Source organism: Pempheris klunzingeri, chromosome 11 (assembly GCF_042242105.1).
Source record: "Pempheris klunzingeri isolate RE-2024b chromosome 11, fPemKlu1.hap1, whole genome shotgun sequence".
In the NCBI taxonomy this organism is placed as follows: Eukaryota; Metazoa; Chordata; class Actinopteri; order Acropomatiformes; family Pempheridae; genus Pempheris; species Pempheris klunzingeri.
In genome coordinates this window covers 24,964,266-24,979,228 of record NC_092022.1, presented here as the reverse complement: position 1 = coordinate 24,979,228, position 14,963 = coordinate 24,964,266, and the positions used below count along the sequence as shown (strand labels likewise).

The window sequence follows — 14,963 nt, the reverse complement described above, 5'->3', positions numbered from 1 at the left end:
GTGTAACAGGAAGTCAAGGTGTTTTTTTGGGTGATAGGGAGGGCCTTTGGAAAACCAAATAAAATAATAATTTCTATTTCTGACGGAGGCAGCATGGTGGTGCTGTGGTTAGCACTGTTGCCTCACAGCAAGAAGGTTCCGGGTTCGAATCCCGGTTTGAACTCAGGGTCTTTCTGTGTGGAGTTTGCATGTTCTCCCCATGCTAGCGTGGGTTCTCTCCGGGTACTCCGGCTTCCTCCCACAATCCTGACGGATAAGCAGTATAGAAAATGGATGGATGGATGGATGGATGGATGGATGGATGGATGGATTTCTGACGGACAAGATTCAAGAGATTGAACCAAAAGCAGGACTTCAAAATTATGTCTGAGTGGCTGGTAGGAATACTTTTTAATAACTTTAAAAAAAAGGAAAATGCAGACAAAGCTTACAGCTGGATGTCGAACTTCGTATGAATAGTATGTTAGTGTACCAGTCCAAACACAGCAATGCAGGTTAATTGGTGAGTCTAAATTGCCCAAAGCTGTGAGCTGGGATTGGCTCCAGCTAAGTGGTACAGGTGGATTTGTCAAGATTAAATGTAAATGAACTTGTGTGGCGTCGTCTAGAGGGTTAAGGGTCCGACCTACTGCCTTTCACATGGCATTTACATGGAATCACAAGCCCAGCGAGCGTTAGTACAGACAATAATACAGGTATATAAAAGTAACGTTGTCTCGAGGCGCGATTACAGACGACGTCGCTGCTCGCACTTCCTTCTTTGACCTTTCCGTGGCTTCCTGAGCAGCTGCAGGAAAAGAGAGGTGTGAGAGCGTTAGTGCTTTGGATGTTTCATTTAAAGTGTCATTATTGTGTGAAAAACACAGAGTGGGTAGTGTCACACTGCTTTAAATCCCTTTCAAAATGTCTACTGACAGTTTTGCAATGACTCCAATGTCCTGTGGACGGGAAGAATTTGCCGACTACATCTGAAGCCACAAAACTCAACTACTTATTCGTTAATAACACCGTTTTGAGTCTTACATGGTCCACGGCGTGCAATTCACACCGTCTTGTGAAAAATAGCCCGGCTGACACAGTTCACACACGGTATCAGTCGTGTTGGTTCCTGAGAAAGAAGACAGAAGTGGGATTAATTCCACATGAAGCCAACATCGTGTATCAGACTCACACCATGGAGTGTTGTTACATGCACAGTAGTATCCCAGTGCATGCTGCTTATCAAGCATGATAAATACAGGCCCAGGGTGTGTATTTGGTATTAGTGTATTCCTATCACACTGCTCTAGTTTGAATCTCATTTCAGAAACCTGGACTTGTCAAATACAAAGTGGGAGGCTTCTGTTTACTGTCTGACGTAAGCTGGTGCAGACACTAGTCTGAACTCCTGTCCCTCTAGTCGTCTATCTCTGATGACTAAACCTGATATATACTTGTGTGTTCACTCTATGCAGAGCTTTCACCCGAATGAGCATTTATATCTGCAATTACATCACCAAAATGCTAGTTGATGGCATGGTTTCTGTGCCTCTGTGTTGAGTTTCTCCTGTTTTCTTTGCATACTTCAAACAATGGCACCTGAAACTGAGCGGATCATATTGTATTTGGAGGAAATACTTGTTCAACGGACACTTTTACTGAAACTAGAGCAACAAATTAATACACAAAACTGAAACAGTATCTGTTATTGTAATTAAAGTCAGACAAAAACGCTTTCGACATCAGAGAAAAAAAGATGCTTCAGAATCGGCCTGAGAATCGTCACATTTTTAAGTTTTTTCAGTATCAAAGTCATCTGAGCAAATTAGGCTCAACACTGCACACCCACTCCACATCCTGAGGGTGATCAATAGCAGCGCCTTCAGCCAGAGACTGATTGCACCAAGGTGCAATTCTGAGAGATACAGGAAGTCTTTTTTACCAGCTGCTATAAGGTTTTATAATGGAAAAAATAACTTTGCACCTCTTTTTATCTATTTATTGTATTTTAACTGCGTGGTGTTATGACTGTTTTGCATTTTTATATTTGCTTACACTTTTTAGTACTTATTAATCGTATTTTTAACTTAGTAAGTATGGAAGATACCTGAGGTAATGTGTGATGTATGTCTGCTTGGAAAGCTGCCGTGTCACTATAATTTCCTGTAAAGGATTATTAACGTATCTATCCTATCTGGTGATAACGGTCTGTACATGCATGGCTACACTGCAAGCATGGAAGGCCAATAGCTTATTCCACATACTTTTAATGGCATCATTTGACAACATGTAAACAGATGAAAATGGGTCTAAAACAAGTTAACAGAAGCTGTCCATAGCTGACATTACAACAGAGCCGAGGGGTGAAAAATGAACATGTGCTCTCAGGTCTGGATTAAAGTCAGTGAGAAGGACAGGTGAACTGCTGTTAATATCACCTACCACACAGAAATAACATCCACATCCACACGTGGCTTTGTTGACTTTACCTAAGACCTAAGTTAGCCAGTCTGACTTTCACTTTTCTTACCAGGATATTTGATCCCCTCACCAGCTGCGCAGAGTGTGTGTTTCTCTGCCAAACTACATCCCGTATCATCTGCTAAACTTTTGCAGTAATGTCCACTTTGAGCACCGCACACTGTGTCGCTTCTGATCGTGCAATCCAGTTGGACAAAGAGACCGTGACCTAAAAGCAAACAGAAGAGTCATTCCATTATTGTTGAACATATGTGTATCTGCTTTATTCCAGCTTAAATAATAAAACTAAGTGATTCTGTTGGCTGGCTGAAACAAAGAACTACATCTACAAACTAATCTGTATACTATTTGGTAGATTAGAGCAAAAGGGAAACTCTTAGGCGGTGAAGATCATTCAAGAATGGAAGTTTCGAGTATTGACTCAAATCACCCAAAGTTGGTCTGTGTTAAGATTCTTGTTTCTGTGAGTTTAATCATTCTTTTAATTACTCATCTACATCTAGAAACTTTTGCAATGTTCCAATGCAAAGGTCCTGCACGGATGCTGGTGTGAACACTAAGCTAAACCTCCGTATCTCTCTCTTTCCAGCTCTGCAGAAACTGAGGTGGCAGCTCATAGTCCAGCACCAGGTAGTGGAGACCTTGTGCTCAGGAAGCATCAGATTAGTAACATTTCTTTACTAACTTTATTCTAATTCTGTCAAACATCCTAAATGGACATGCATTGGCAGCCTGTCAGTGGAATGAACGTACCTTGACCGCAGGATGTGCAGGGGAAACACTTCTCCAGCCCATTGGGTTGGCTTGTAAAAGTCCCGTTGTCACAGACGCTGCACCGTGTGCCGGACTGTCCTGTGCAGTCTCTTCGGACGAAGGTGCCTGTCAACATCACATGATCATCAACAACAGTTACATGGCAGAAGATGCGGTGCTCCACTGGTGCAAACAGAAACGTAACGGTATCCCACACAGATGCATTTGGTTTTTAAGTAGAACTGAACCAGATCATAACTTATTATATCAATCAATCAATATTTTCTATCGCCATTCATAACAAACACAAGACACTTTACATATAGAGCAGGTCAGACAGACCCAACAATGTAAGAATTTAAAATTAAGAATACAAGACTCCCCACATGAGCAAGACATAAGAACAACGGCAAGAAAAAAAGTCCCCTTTAACAGGAAAAACGATGCTTCAACAGGAAGAGACATCAGACTGAACCCAGCTCAGAGGGGGGGCAGGTCACATTAAGAAGCATCGTATCACACATTATATCATATCAGTGCTCTGAGAGGGAAGCCAGATGGATAACTGCATCATTGCAGTGAGCTGCCAAACACAACTAGATCTTCCATTTGTTTGTGTTCATTAGGTGAGTAAGAATTATACTCAATTAATCAAAAGACCAAATTTAAGATTCACACTCTCACACCTTGAGGTTTTTGTATGTCTAACAGTGGGGCTGTTGCAGGGAAAAACCTCTGTTCTTCAGAATCAGAATCAGATTTATTGTCATCATACAGCAAAATATATACCACAAGACATAAATAGAAATATAAAAATAAGAAAAAGAAATATATATATATATAAATATATATATACACACATGGAAAAGTACAAAAATGAGTAGAGGTAGAGGTGTGGTTACTTCTGACATCACAGGCGTTCACGGGGACAGACAGGGGCTGACAACAACACATCAAGCTGTGCTACTGTTGAGCACACACTGGTGGAATATGTGGCATTCGTTACTGTGTTTTCCCCTGCTGCTTTCCGACAGCACACTGGGAGTGATATGGTAAAGGAGAAAAACAAAGGTGAGGTAAGACAGAAGATTCTTTGTCTAAAGAAAATCTGTTAGAGCTGTTACTGTGCGCGCTTTTAAATTAAAACACAACTGGAAATTTCAGTGTTACTCACAGGTGCTGAAAACAGTTTTAATAACAGACGTGTTTTTTTTTTTTTAGTTCATGCTCTCTGTATGTGGTGTGAATATGTGTGAGCCTTGATGCTACGCAGTTTAATGTCTCACAAGTTTATTTTTAACTTCTGCTTTTCCGGCATCACTCCAATGCGACACTCATTCATTCAGCGTCCACCTGCCTTTCGTTTAGTTCCTGAACGCACCAGTACCGACAGCATATAGCCCACAGAGGGCCCCCGCTGACTGACATATCAAGCCAGAGGACCGATACCACAGTCTTTGGCTGTTTTAAACCTTAATAAAGGGCTACCTATAAGTTTGTCTGTACAGTATGAGGTCCAGCCTGGTACATGCTGTGTCTGAACTCCTGTCCAGAAAGAGTTGGCTCAGTTAGTGTTTGTTAAAATGGAGGCAGGGTTGGTCCTCATACACTACTGTTAGCTGAGGCGCGACAGTGTGTCGCAGCTGTCGGAGGACGGTGTTGTACCTTCGTGGCACATCGGGCAGCAGTCCCCGCTCCGTGTCCTGTACTCCTTGTGGCGGCAGCCCTGCCCCGAGACCGCGAACGCAGCAACACAGCCTGAACAAACAAGCAGCAGGTTCAGTGTGGCATCAACGGACATGTAGCTAAGCTAGCATTAGCTTAGCCCTGTCACTTCCTGGGCTACTTCCTCGCTACTGGCTAACTTACCGAACACAACCAACGTCGACAGCATGCTAACGCCTGCTATCGCGTTGTTTCGACGGGTTTTGAACACATTCGCTCAATTTTGTGGGGAAATGCTAACAATTATGCTACACAGCGTTAGCAGCTAACGGCTAATTAGCTGTGGAAATACCCTAAAAAAAGGGCGTCAGGCGTTCGTTAAGTTCTGGCAACAGCGATTGGAGCAACGTCAGAGAGGGGCGGGGACAGACTGCTGCTAACACTTTATAATAAATAAGTAGGTAAATAATATAATAATAATAATAAACCTCACACTGGATGTTTGTTAATGTGTTACATCTGCATTTCTCAACATAAGATAATAAACAATAACATAAAGCACTAATATTACGATTGTACAGAAAATAAGGATTCTCTACAAAACCTCATGTTTGTGGTCATAAGAGCCAATCAGCTGATCAGACAACAGCCAGATGTTTCCCATCATGATGTGAAGGTCTGAAGCACTGCTGCTGTTCCTCTCTGTTAGTCTGGGCCTCATGTCTAATCAATAGTGTTAGTATTAGTATTAAGGATAAGGATACAATTTCAACCCATTTACAGAAAACAAGTCCATATGCTGAACATTAGATGCTGCAGGAGTTTGATGAGGGAATGTTGGCCAATGTATTAAACATTTATGAATATCAGTATAAAAAGTGAACAAGCATGTTCATTTACAGCCGTTGTCCCAGAGTGGGGAACAACAATATACATTTGAACAATAAAACATAAGAATGTCAGTGCACAAGTACAAAAAGACACGATGTGTTAATGTGTTAATTAATTCACTCTACAACATGACCAGTAGAGAGCAATCACTGGTGATCTCATTTGCCTTGCTCACAGAGCACAGAGGGTTACTGTTATGAAAAAAACAGAAAAAAATGGGTTGTAAAACATGTGACACACACAGCTATAGCTATGGATGCAGCTATACACCAGGTCCTATGAGGGGGGGAGACCCCTGCTGGAGATCTGTGGTTAGAAGTCCCACTTAGGCTGCTGTCACAGTTCTGTGCATCCATTATTGTACAGAGAGGTTTTCATCACAGGTTAACAGCTTTGTTAACACGGTGGAATTAAGCTGTCATTGTCTTGTTAGCAGTTGTGAGCAGGTCTGGAGTCAGTGCCCATTGGCATAAAAGGAGGTGGTCTTGTCCGTTAGACCTGGGCCTCCCTGCCAGCGTCCATCTGTGTATGATCACTAACTCTCTGAACTGCTGCGTCTCCAACGAGTGCGGCACCCATGCAGGCAGCGTCTGGTGCTCAGGCAGCTTGTGGTGCCCACGTGTGTGTTTTATTTCATACCTGGATCGTATTCTACAGGTACAGTCATTGAAACTGCAGTGACAGGTGTATAATGTTGCTGGTATGATGTCAACATGGCTATCACAGATCTATTTTTGCTGTGAAGATGTCAGAGATTTGACAGGCAAGCTGTTAAATTTCTAGATGAGTCAACCCTCTATCTGGGCTGTGTGGCTGCTCTAAAGTAAATCCAACAGGTTCCACGATGCAAAAGCTGCTCAAGCAGGCAACATTTCCTCTGCAGTGTCACATGAGGAGCAACATCCTGAGGAGAGAAAAGCTCTTAGTTTAAGCAGAAACATCTTGTAACTTGTCAAGACATCGAATGGCTCCATCACACAGTCCTCACTCAGTGAATATGTGAATGGAAAACTCACTGCTGTCTTACCTGCTGTCATGTCATGTGGAAGCTTTCCTCTCTAATCACACTCTCCTTTATCGTGAAATATTGAGAAGAGTGACATCATTTAATCAATCATTCCATGTACACTCTGCTGTACATACAAGTACAAGATGGATGAAGAGAGTAGAAAACATACCTGTCTGGGATTGACTGCATCGCTTGTTGTGTCTGTAATCAAACGTAACCAATGATTAAAACCTTAATGAACAACTTCAGTGACAGACATTATTATCATCCACCAACAATGGTAATGTTCAGACTACGGAAACATAAATCATACCTCTGTTTAGAGATCCTCTCTCTTCCATCTCTCTTCCATTTTTCAATTTTTCTTTCTTCTTCTTTCTTACTTTCTTCCTCAGAATAAAAAGCAGAACACCAAGAACACCAACACCACCAACAACACCAACAACAGCAATCACAAGTCCTGTCATGTTTGAACCTTGTTCTCCACATTCAGCATCCATTGAAACAGTTCCTGGTTTTTCCAGCAGAAGATTCAATGATTCACATCTGGAGGGACAGAGGGAGATTTTGTACAGGAACATTTGTAGGATCCCATGAACTCACTGCTGTTGGAAGAACTGAGGAGTCTAATGTGAAGCTGCACTTACTGTGTGTGCTGCTGACAAGATGTAAATGTCCCATCTGAAAAGGTTCCAGCAGTGCAGTCAGAGCAGTCAGTGTCCTCTGAGGCTGTTCCTGCACAAACACAAATGAGATCTATTTAAAGGGGGCAGCAGGTGCATATTATGAAGGGATCACAGTGTTAGGTGACTTCTAGGTGGAGGATTTCACTGATGCACTGACATGGACTCACATGGACTCAGAGACACTCACATGCACTAACATTAACACACAGTCGTCCCAACGACCAGAACAAAGGACGGAGAAGCTGGGATTACATGACACACAGAGGGAGAGAGGTGTCATTGTGTGTCAGGGCACCATTGCTGCACTGCATCTTTACACAGACAAGAGTTGTTTAACGTTCTGAACGTCAGATTGAGATCCTTCATGTCAGATTCCCTGAACTTTGGTATTCTCATCTAAACCTCACAACATATTTACAACATAATCTAAAGGTCGGCACGATAACACCAACCTTTTTGCCTGATGTATTGTCCTGGTAGACAGCTTGTGTGTTTCTGTGCTGCTGCACAGCCGTCCTCTGTAGGGTCCATACAGTAGAATCCTTCCAGTGGTTCACAGACTGTATCTGATGTTCTCGTACATGACGTCTTTATCTTCAGGCCAGAGCCTGTCAGCACACACAGAGGTTAATATGGAATATGGAGAACTTTTATTCTGTTTAAGCAACGTGCTACATTTCTTTCTGACCATTCGGTTTTATGTCATTATTTGGAAATGTGAAACAATAGTTTCAATTTCTGAATTCAAGGGAAAACATCTGCACATACAGCATTGATCTGACAGGGTGAAGAAGTGATTGTGGCAGGAAAAGCAGAGATGGATGGAAGGTGTCAGTGAGATCAGTTAAATCATTATTAGTCCCATTCATACAACCTCTCTACTCATGAATATGAACATGTTCTAACAGGACATTACCTGCATCACAGGTTGTGCAAGTTAAACATTGTTTACGACCAGTAGGCTGATTCATGAAGGTTCCCTCGGTGCAGGGAACACAGGAGCTGCTTCTGAACGCCGTGCAATCTGTTTTAACTCGGCTTCCTGTTGAACAGAAATCAACATAATGTTTCTATTGAATGAAAATGCAGAGGAGCCCTGAGGCACTGCCTGTTTCCTTTCAGCAGCCATGTCAGAAATACTGCAGAGCTCCATGGAGCACTTGTGATCTCCAGCAATGGTTGTGTCTGTTCTATTTTGAGTGAATCTGGACAGAAAACACACTGATGATCTATTACACATGATACAAACGATCAGATTCTGATGAATGATCAAAATATGTATCCCTGGTTTGCCAACCCTTTGGATTTTGGGATCCCTGCACATGGAAGCCTTGTTGGCACCTGGCAGATCAATAAAACACTTCATATGTTTCTGTCAGAGTGAAATATCCCTTTAACATTCAGTTTAATCTTACCAGGAAGACACATAGGACAGCATTCGTCCCCTATCTGGTACTCTGAGCGATGGCATGTGAAGGTTTGACCTCTGATGACAGTCATCATAAGAATCTGTGAAGAGTAACAGAAGGTTTTTGTCTCACTCAGTGATCTTGATGCTTTTTGACAACAAAATGTTTCTGTTTTGACACATTGTAATTTCAATATGGCTTAAAAATGATATCTCTGTTTTTAGGCTCTGCTGTGAATCTACATTTTCTCACCCTACAGGTAAACAAACACTAATTATAACAACTAAAATGCTACTAAAAAATACTAAATACTATATTATAACTTATGTGTTTGCTGCAGTACTTTTTAAGTAAAAGTTGTAACACAACAGGATGGAAACACTGTTACAAGTAAAAGTCCTGCTTTAAAAAGCACAAGTCCAACAGTGTTAGCATATTTTAAGTACAGGTGAAAGTGTACTTCTTCAGAATATCATCTATAGTAATTATTAAAATAATAAATGATTGTCCATCAGCAGCAATCTTCCTGATGCACAGGGATGACAGTTCAGGTGCTGGAGCGTGAGTGCAGCAGCAGATCGTCTGTCAGACTTTCATGTTGTTGGCTGTGGTTTGTCTGTTCAGTTCTGTTCTTGTGCTGCTTGTTGGAACATTTCTGTGTTCTTTAGTTGAACCTGTTGGTTAGTGGATCCCATACAGATCCAGTGGTGTCAGAGTGATGGCTCACAGCCTGACTCTGGACAGCGGGTCAGGAGCTGTTTGGACCCGGTCTGGCTCTGGTTCTGTCTAATGGCCCTGTGTAGCCGCAGTGGGGTTTGACTGCACGGTAAGCACGGGGCAGGTGCTTCCACACAGAAATGTTGGAGGAGTATTATGATGACTGAGATGCTGCTTAGCAAACAATATCTTGCTGTAATAACATTATTATGACGTGACATTATTACAGTTATTTTACCAGCAATGCTGCAGCTGCAGCTGCAGCTTTTTGTGCCGACATCATTTTATACGGTCGGATCAGTTTTCATGGGCAGAAGAAGTCATCTCACCTGGAAACAAACAGAAAACATATGAGGAGATGATACTAACTGCTGAGCAAACAGGTTTCTCATTCACATGATGTTCCACATATCTGGTCTCTGCAGGAAGCTCAGTGTGGACTGTGCTGTACTGCAAACCATTTGACTCCACAGTGTCCACAGACGAGGTCAGTAAACACAAGATGTGAATAATGCTCCCCTTTTGTTTCTCTAGAGACATTTCAGGATCAAATGATTGGACCAGAACATATTCTGGGTCGTCTTGGCTAAACACATTTAATAACAGGTGTGCAGAATAATGTTTTCAGCTAAGGACACTTCAGATCAAACTGGTGTGACTCACACAGTGTTATCAGCACATGATTTATATGATGGACTTTGATCTGACACGGTGAATTTAGTACCTGACATTCATTTGTCCACATTCACAGACCTCATTGTAACATTGTAAATTGTTTTCCAAAGTTAAATCAGGTCAGTTTTGAACTTCTGTCTATTGTTTCAAGTTTATAGAACTAAATACTTCAAATTTCATCACAGCTATCAATACGTATCTACTCCGGTTATCGCAATTAAGATATGCATTTACGAAAAAATATATGCAGTGGTGTGAAAAAGTATTTGCCCCCTTACAGATTTCTTCTGTTTTTGCTTTATTGTCACACTTACATGTTTCAGATCATCAAACCAATTTTAATATCAGACATAGATAACCTGAGTAAACACAAAAAGCAGTTTTTAAATGATGATTTCATTTATTAAGGGAAAAAAGCTATCCAAACCAACCTGGCCCTATGTGAATATATATGATATTAAACACAACATTGCTTTGTTTGTTTTCGCTTTAAAAACCACACTAACATTTAAAACTTTTCTTTTAAATGTTCAAGTAGGGTGTATGTTGTTAAATCGTGCATAGATTTGAAATTTAAAAACTATGAACTCGGATAAAAGTCTTAAAACTACATCCTGTAACATAACAACTGTAGTGTTTTCAAAATTGAAACGAAAAGCATTCTGGGATACGTAACTATCAGAAGTCCACACGACCCTCCGCCCGTTAAAATGGGCGGGATAAGATCACATCCGGGCATTTGAACTCTTGGCTCTTTGTCTACTTTAAACTGGATCAGTTCTTGAGCTGCGAGTGACGAAGTTTCCACAAAAGTCCACAAAAACACATATTGAGAAACGTCCAGAGAGACCTGACAACAGTTACTACGTCTCCTGCTTCTCACTACTGACATCATTGTACTGACAAATTTAGAAGTTAGCAACAGTGAGAACCTCACTTCTGGTAACAAAAAGCAAACACAAGTAACTGAAAGCACCACACAGCGCCTTTGGGTGACCGGGGGGGGGGGGGGGGGGGGGGGGGGGGGGGGGGTGCTTTCAGTCTTACATCCAAAACTTTGGGAAGTTTTCACTCACCGGGAACATGATGCTCCGGTCTAATATGATCCTCCGGTCTAATATGATCCTCTGGTCTAATATGAGCGCCACAGGAGTGTTTGATCACGGTGAGACAGTGAAGGCACCACAGAGAGCAGCTCTCCTTCTGCTGAGCTGTTCAGAGTCCAACCTGCAAACATTAGTTTACCATGATGGTGTGTGGTGAGGAGAAACCTACAGGAAACACACACACAGTGATCCACAGTGATCCACACTGATACACACTGATACACTGACTCACCTACAGCAGCAGACAGACACTCCTTCATGTGAAGACTGACGAGACGTTAAAAAGGAAGTTCAAAGGAGCTCTGTGGAAAATTAATTTCTGCTCTTGAGTCCTATAAAACACATTAAACTCTGCATTACTCTTTCAAATAGTCATTTTTAGACACGGTTAAGAATAAAATGTCCAAAATTAATGCTCTTTAACCTTCAAACCAAGGAGTAACCCTCGAACGGCCTGTTGTTGAAAGTTTTAAACTCAGACTTTCACTTTCTACATTCTGCTCAGGGGAGGTCTAAAAAGTCCCTTCTGTCCTCCCACACACCCACACACAGCTTCAACAATGTTTCACACGGATTAAGAAATAAGAAATAAAGGAAGGAAATAAGAAATAATTAAGAAATAAGACAAACCTGACTGAAGCAATATACGCACGAAGCAGACTCACACTGCGCGTGACGCGAGCCCTTCAAAATAAAATGTCTAACTAGACCACCAGAGGGACTCATGCTCACCACTGCAGTGCTGGAAATGTTAGATTTAACTCCGTACTCAGATCATGTGTCAAGCTACTTCATCATCACTGAATCATTGCAGAGTCCTGCATACCAACATATTTCCTGAGATGGAATTAAATGATATGACTGTAGTTGTCACTCCCTCCACCCTCCCTCCACCCCCTCCTTGGCTGTGCTGGTGTCTCTCTCTGTCTACTTGTGTCTCATTACAGGAGTGGAGATCAGTGCAGCCTTTAAACAGACTCCACCTGGCTGTCACATGGTGGACTCTCTGCTGCAGCCTTTTCTCCCTGTAGGACTATTCTGCCTAAGAATACTGCTCATCCCTGCTTCCCTGTTCAAACACAAGGCCTGACTCCTTCCTCTGTCTCCAGTCTTCCTGCCCAGCCTGCCTCTCCAGTCCGCTCACTTCCTCACCAGCAGTAACCCCCACTCACCTTAGTCTCCACCTGCCTGGTCCTCTTCTGCTCTCCAAATGTTTGAAACAAATGTCACTGCCAAAGAAGGAACCAGTGGGTTGTTGAAAATGTCACGTGTCACAAAGAGCTTCCCACTACACCGGCTCTGAAGGAGGCTAAGAAAGTGATCCCAAAGAGAGAGCATGTGAGATGTTCACAGGTTCAGCAGAGGACTGTGGTGTGTCGGACATTGTTTTTCCTTGTTAATTGTGTGGGAGCATTCTGCTCCCTGACCTTTCTCCAAAATAAAGTGCCTAATACTGCACTATCTGCCTCAGTCTGTGCTGCACTTGGGCCCACTAGCCTAGCCCCAACAGTACTGCAGAGCAACACGTCAGTACTGCAGAGCAACACATCAGTACTGCAGAGCAACACGTCAGTACTGCAGAGCAACACATCAGTACTGCAGAGCAACACATCAGTGCAGTTATTAATGTGGACTTTTCATTAACAACCTGACCTGAACCTTAAAAAGGTTGCAGAAATATCATATATTTTCTGTGTTTGGCTCCATAGTAGCTCATCTGTATCTGTATCACTGTAAATAGTCCCCACCCCCCCCCACCCCTGCACATTTGCAACTTGTGCACTACTTTCTTGCACTGCAGTTCAGCACTACACCTCCCTCCATTGTATATACTGTTGTCAAAGAGTTCTATATTGTTTATACTGTCCTGTTCTTTCCTTCTACTGTACATAGAGTCAAGTTTCACCAAGTCAAATTCCTTGTTTGTCTGTTCAAACTTGGTCAATAAAGTTGATTTGATTTGATCTGTACTGAGACAAATTTCTCACAGATGCTGATATACAATCACCTACATTCACCTTTTCTGTTCAGTAACTTCCTCTGTGGTCTTTTTCAATCAGTTGTGATCTTTATCTGCATCTTTGTTTCATGTCTCGTACACTGACTATAGAAGTCGGCACACCAGGAAAACTACCACCTTCACCTTCCCTCCACCCTCTTCACTAGTGATCATGAATTGTCTGACCAACACCTGCATCTCTGTTTACTTGCCTCATAAGAATCTTTGCCTTTGGTCATAAGAAATAAATGGCTGAGCAATAATTTCTTACAGCTAAACAAGAACGAAACAAAGAGAGACACTGTCTAATAATCTGGGACATTAACTCCCTGGATTAAGTCACCATGATGATGATCTAACACTGATCATGGAGCTACAGCAGCCATGTGAATGTATGACTTTGTTATTCCATCCAGTGTGCACATGAACACTGTGGCTTTGAGCCTGGTCTTGGGTTTTATTATTTAATGATACAGAACTGTTTTACTGGACTGTTTCTCTAAACTGAAAGAATATAAAGTTGACTTCACGCTTCCTGTTTTTTCTTCTAACACATGACACCAACACATGTGACTCTGTGGCTGACTTATAGTTCAGTTCCTCTTTGTACGAATCTTAATGTTCTTCAAGGAAACAACAACACTGACAAGCACTAGTTGGTGTGTTTTATTTTGTTCTCCACATGCAGCATCAGTGTAAGCAGTTCATGGTTTTACCAGCTAGAGCTTCAGAGTTCTTTTCTGTAAATCAGCACCTTTACATGCACACTGGTTCCTGTTCTGACATTCTGACTCATCAGATTTTCTATGGACTATAATCCTCTTATTGTGTCCCTGTGTGATTCTAACATGTTTTAGGTTACTGATCACCTGTGCAGGTATTCTACGTATGAGGCTTTACTTACAGCCGTCCTGACTAAGTCCAACATTTTTCCATACTTCTGACTAAATGTGTTCATCGTACAGCTTCCAGTGCACAGTTTAGGTCTGCATTCAAATGTGTGATGCTTGATAGCTGAATAACTCTGCATAACTTCCTGTATAACTTCCTTGCTTGTGTGTTTCTGTGCTGCTGCACAGCCGTCCTCTGTAGGGTCCTCACAGTAGAATCCTTCCAGTGGTTCACAGACTGTATCTGATGTTCTCGTACATGACGTCTTTATCTTCAAGAGCCCGTCAGCACACACAGAGGTTAATATGGAATATGGAGAACTTTTATTTTGTTTAAACTCACCATTTGTTTTCATGTCCATCCATCCATTGTCTGTACTTGGAGCCAATCCCAGCTGACTTGGAGTCGCCAGCCAATCACAGGGTCACACGCTGCCCTGCAGATTAGGGGAATAACGCTGCTGGATCGGTATTTATGTTCGGACCTCCGACTTTCATTCTTGATTAATGAAAACATTCTTGGCAAATGCTTTCACTTTCGTCCGTCTTGCACCGGTTTTTATGTCATTATTTGGAAATCTGAATTCATGGGACACCATCTGCACACACGGCATTGATCTGACAGGGTGAAGAAGTGACTGTGGCAGGAAAAGGAGAGATGGATGGAAGGTGTCAGTGACTGCTGCAAAGGGAGATCAGCACC

The 14,963-nt window shown here is 42.1% G+C and overlaps 2 protein-coding genes across 3 annotated transcripts; both read right to left on the bottom strand.

The window, feature by feature from the left end:
* Nucleotides 1–375: 375 nt before the first annotated feature.
* LOC139209432 (tumor necrosis factor receptor superfamily member 14-like) lies at nt 376–5,222 on the bottom strand. Of its 2 annotated transcripts, XM_070839143.1 has the most exons (6): nt 5,083–5,222; nt 4,879–4,971; nt 3,214–3,339; nt 2,510–2,668; nt 1,024–1,108; nt 376–787 (listed from the first exon to the last, which is right to left on the bottom strand). In XM_070839143.1, the coding sequence occupies exons 1-6, from the start codon at nt 5,105–5,107 to the stop codon at nt 613–615; spliced, it is 663 nt and encodes a 220-aa protein (XP_070695244.1). In that variant the 5' UTR covers nt 5,108–5,222; the 3' UTR covers nt 376–612. The 2 variants fall into 2 exon arrangements, with proteins under 2 accessions (XP_070695244.1, XP_070695245.1); XM_070839144.1 differs by lacking the exons at nt 4,879–4,971; nt 5,083–5,222 and adding an exon at nt 4,116–4,871.
* A 1,303-nt stretch (nt 5,223–6,525) lies between these two features.
* LOC139209430 (tumor necrosis factor receptor superfamily member 14-like) lies at nt 6,526–11,378 on the bottom strand. Its single transcript, XM_070839138.1, has 10 exons — nt 11,342–11,378; nt 9,829–9,919; nt 8,880–8,973; nt 8,381–8,506; nt 7,917–8,072; nt 7,426–7,513; nt 7,092–7,324; nt 6,948–6,979; nt 6,797–6,841; nt 6,526–6,673 (listed from the first exon to the last, which is right to left on the bottom strand). Exons 2-9 carry the CDS (start codon nt 9,871–9,873, stop codon nt 6,803–6,805), a joined length of 813 nt encoding a protein of 270 aa, XP_070695239.1. The 5' UTR covers nt 9,874–9,919; nt 11,342–11,378; the 3' UTR covers nt 6,526–6,673; nt 6,797–6,802.
* Between the last annotated feature and the right edge of the window lie 3,585 nt (nt 11,379–14,963).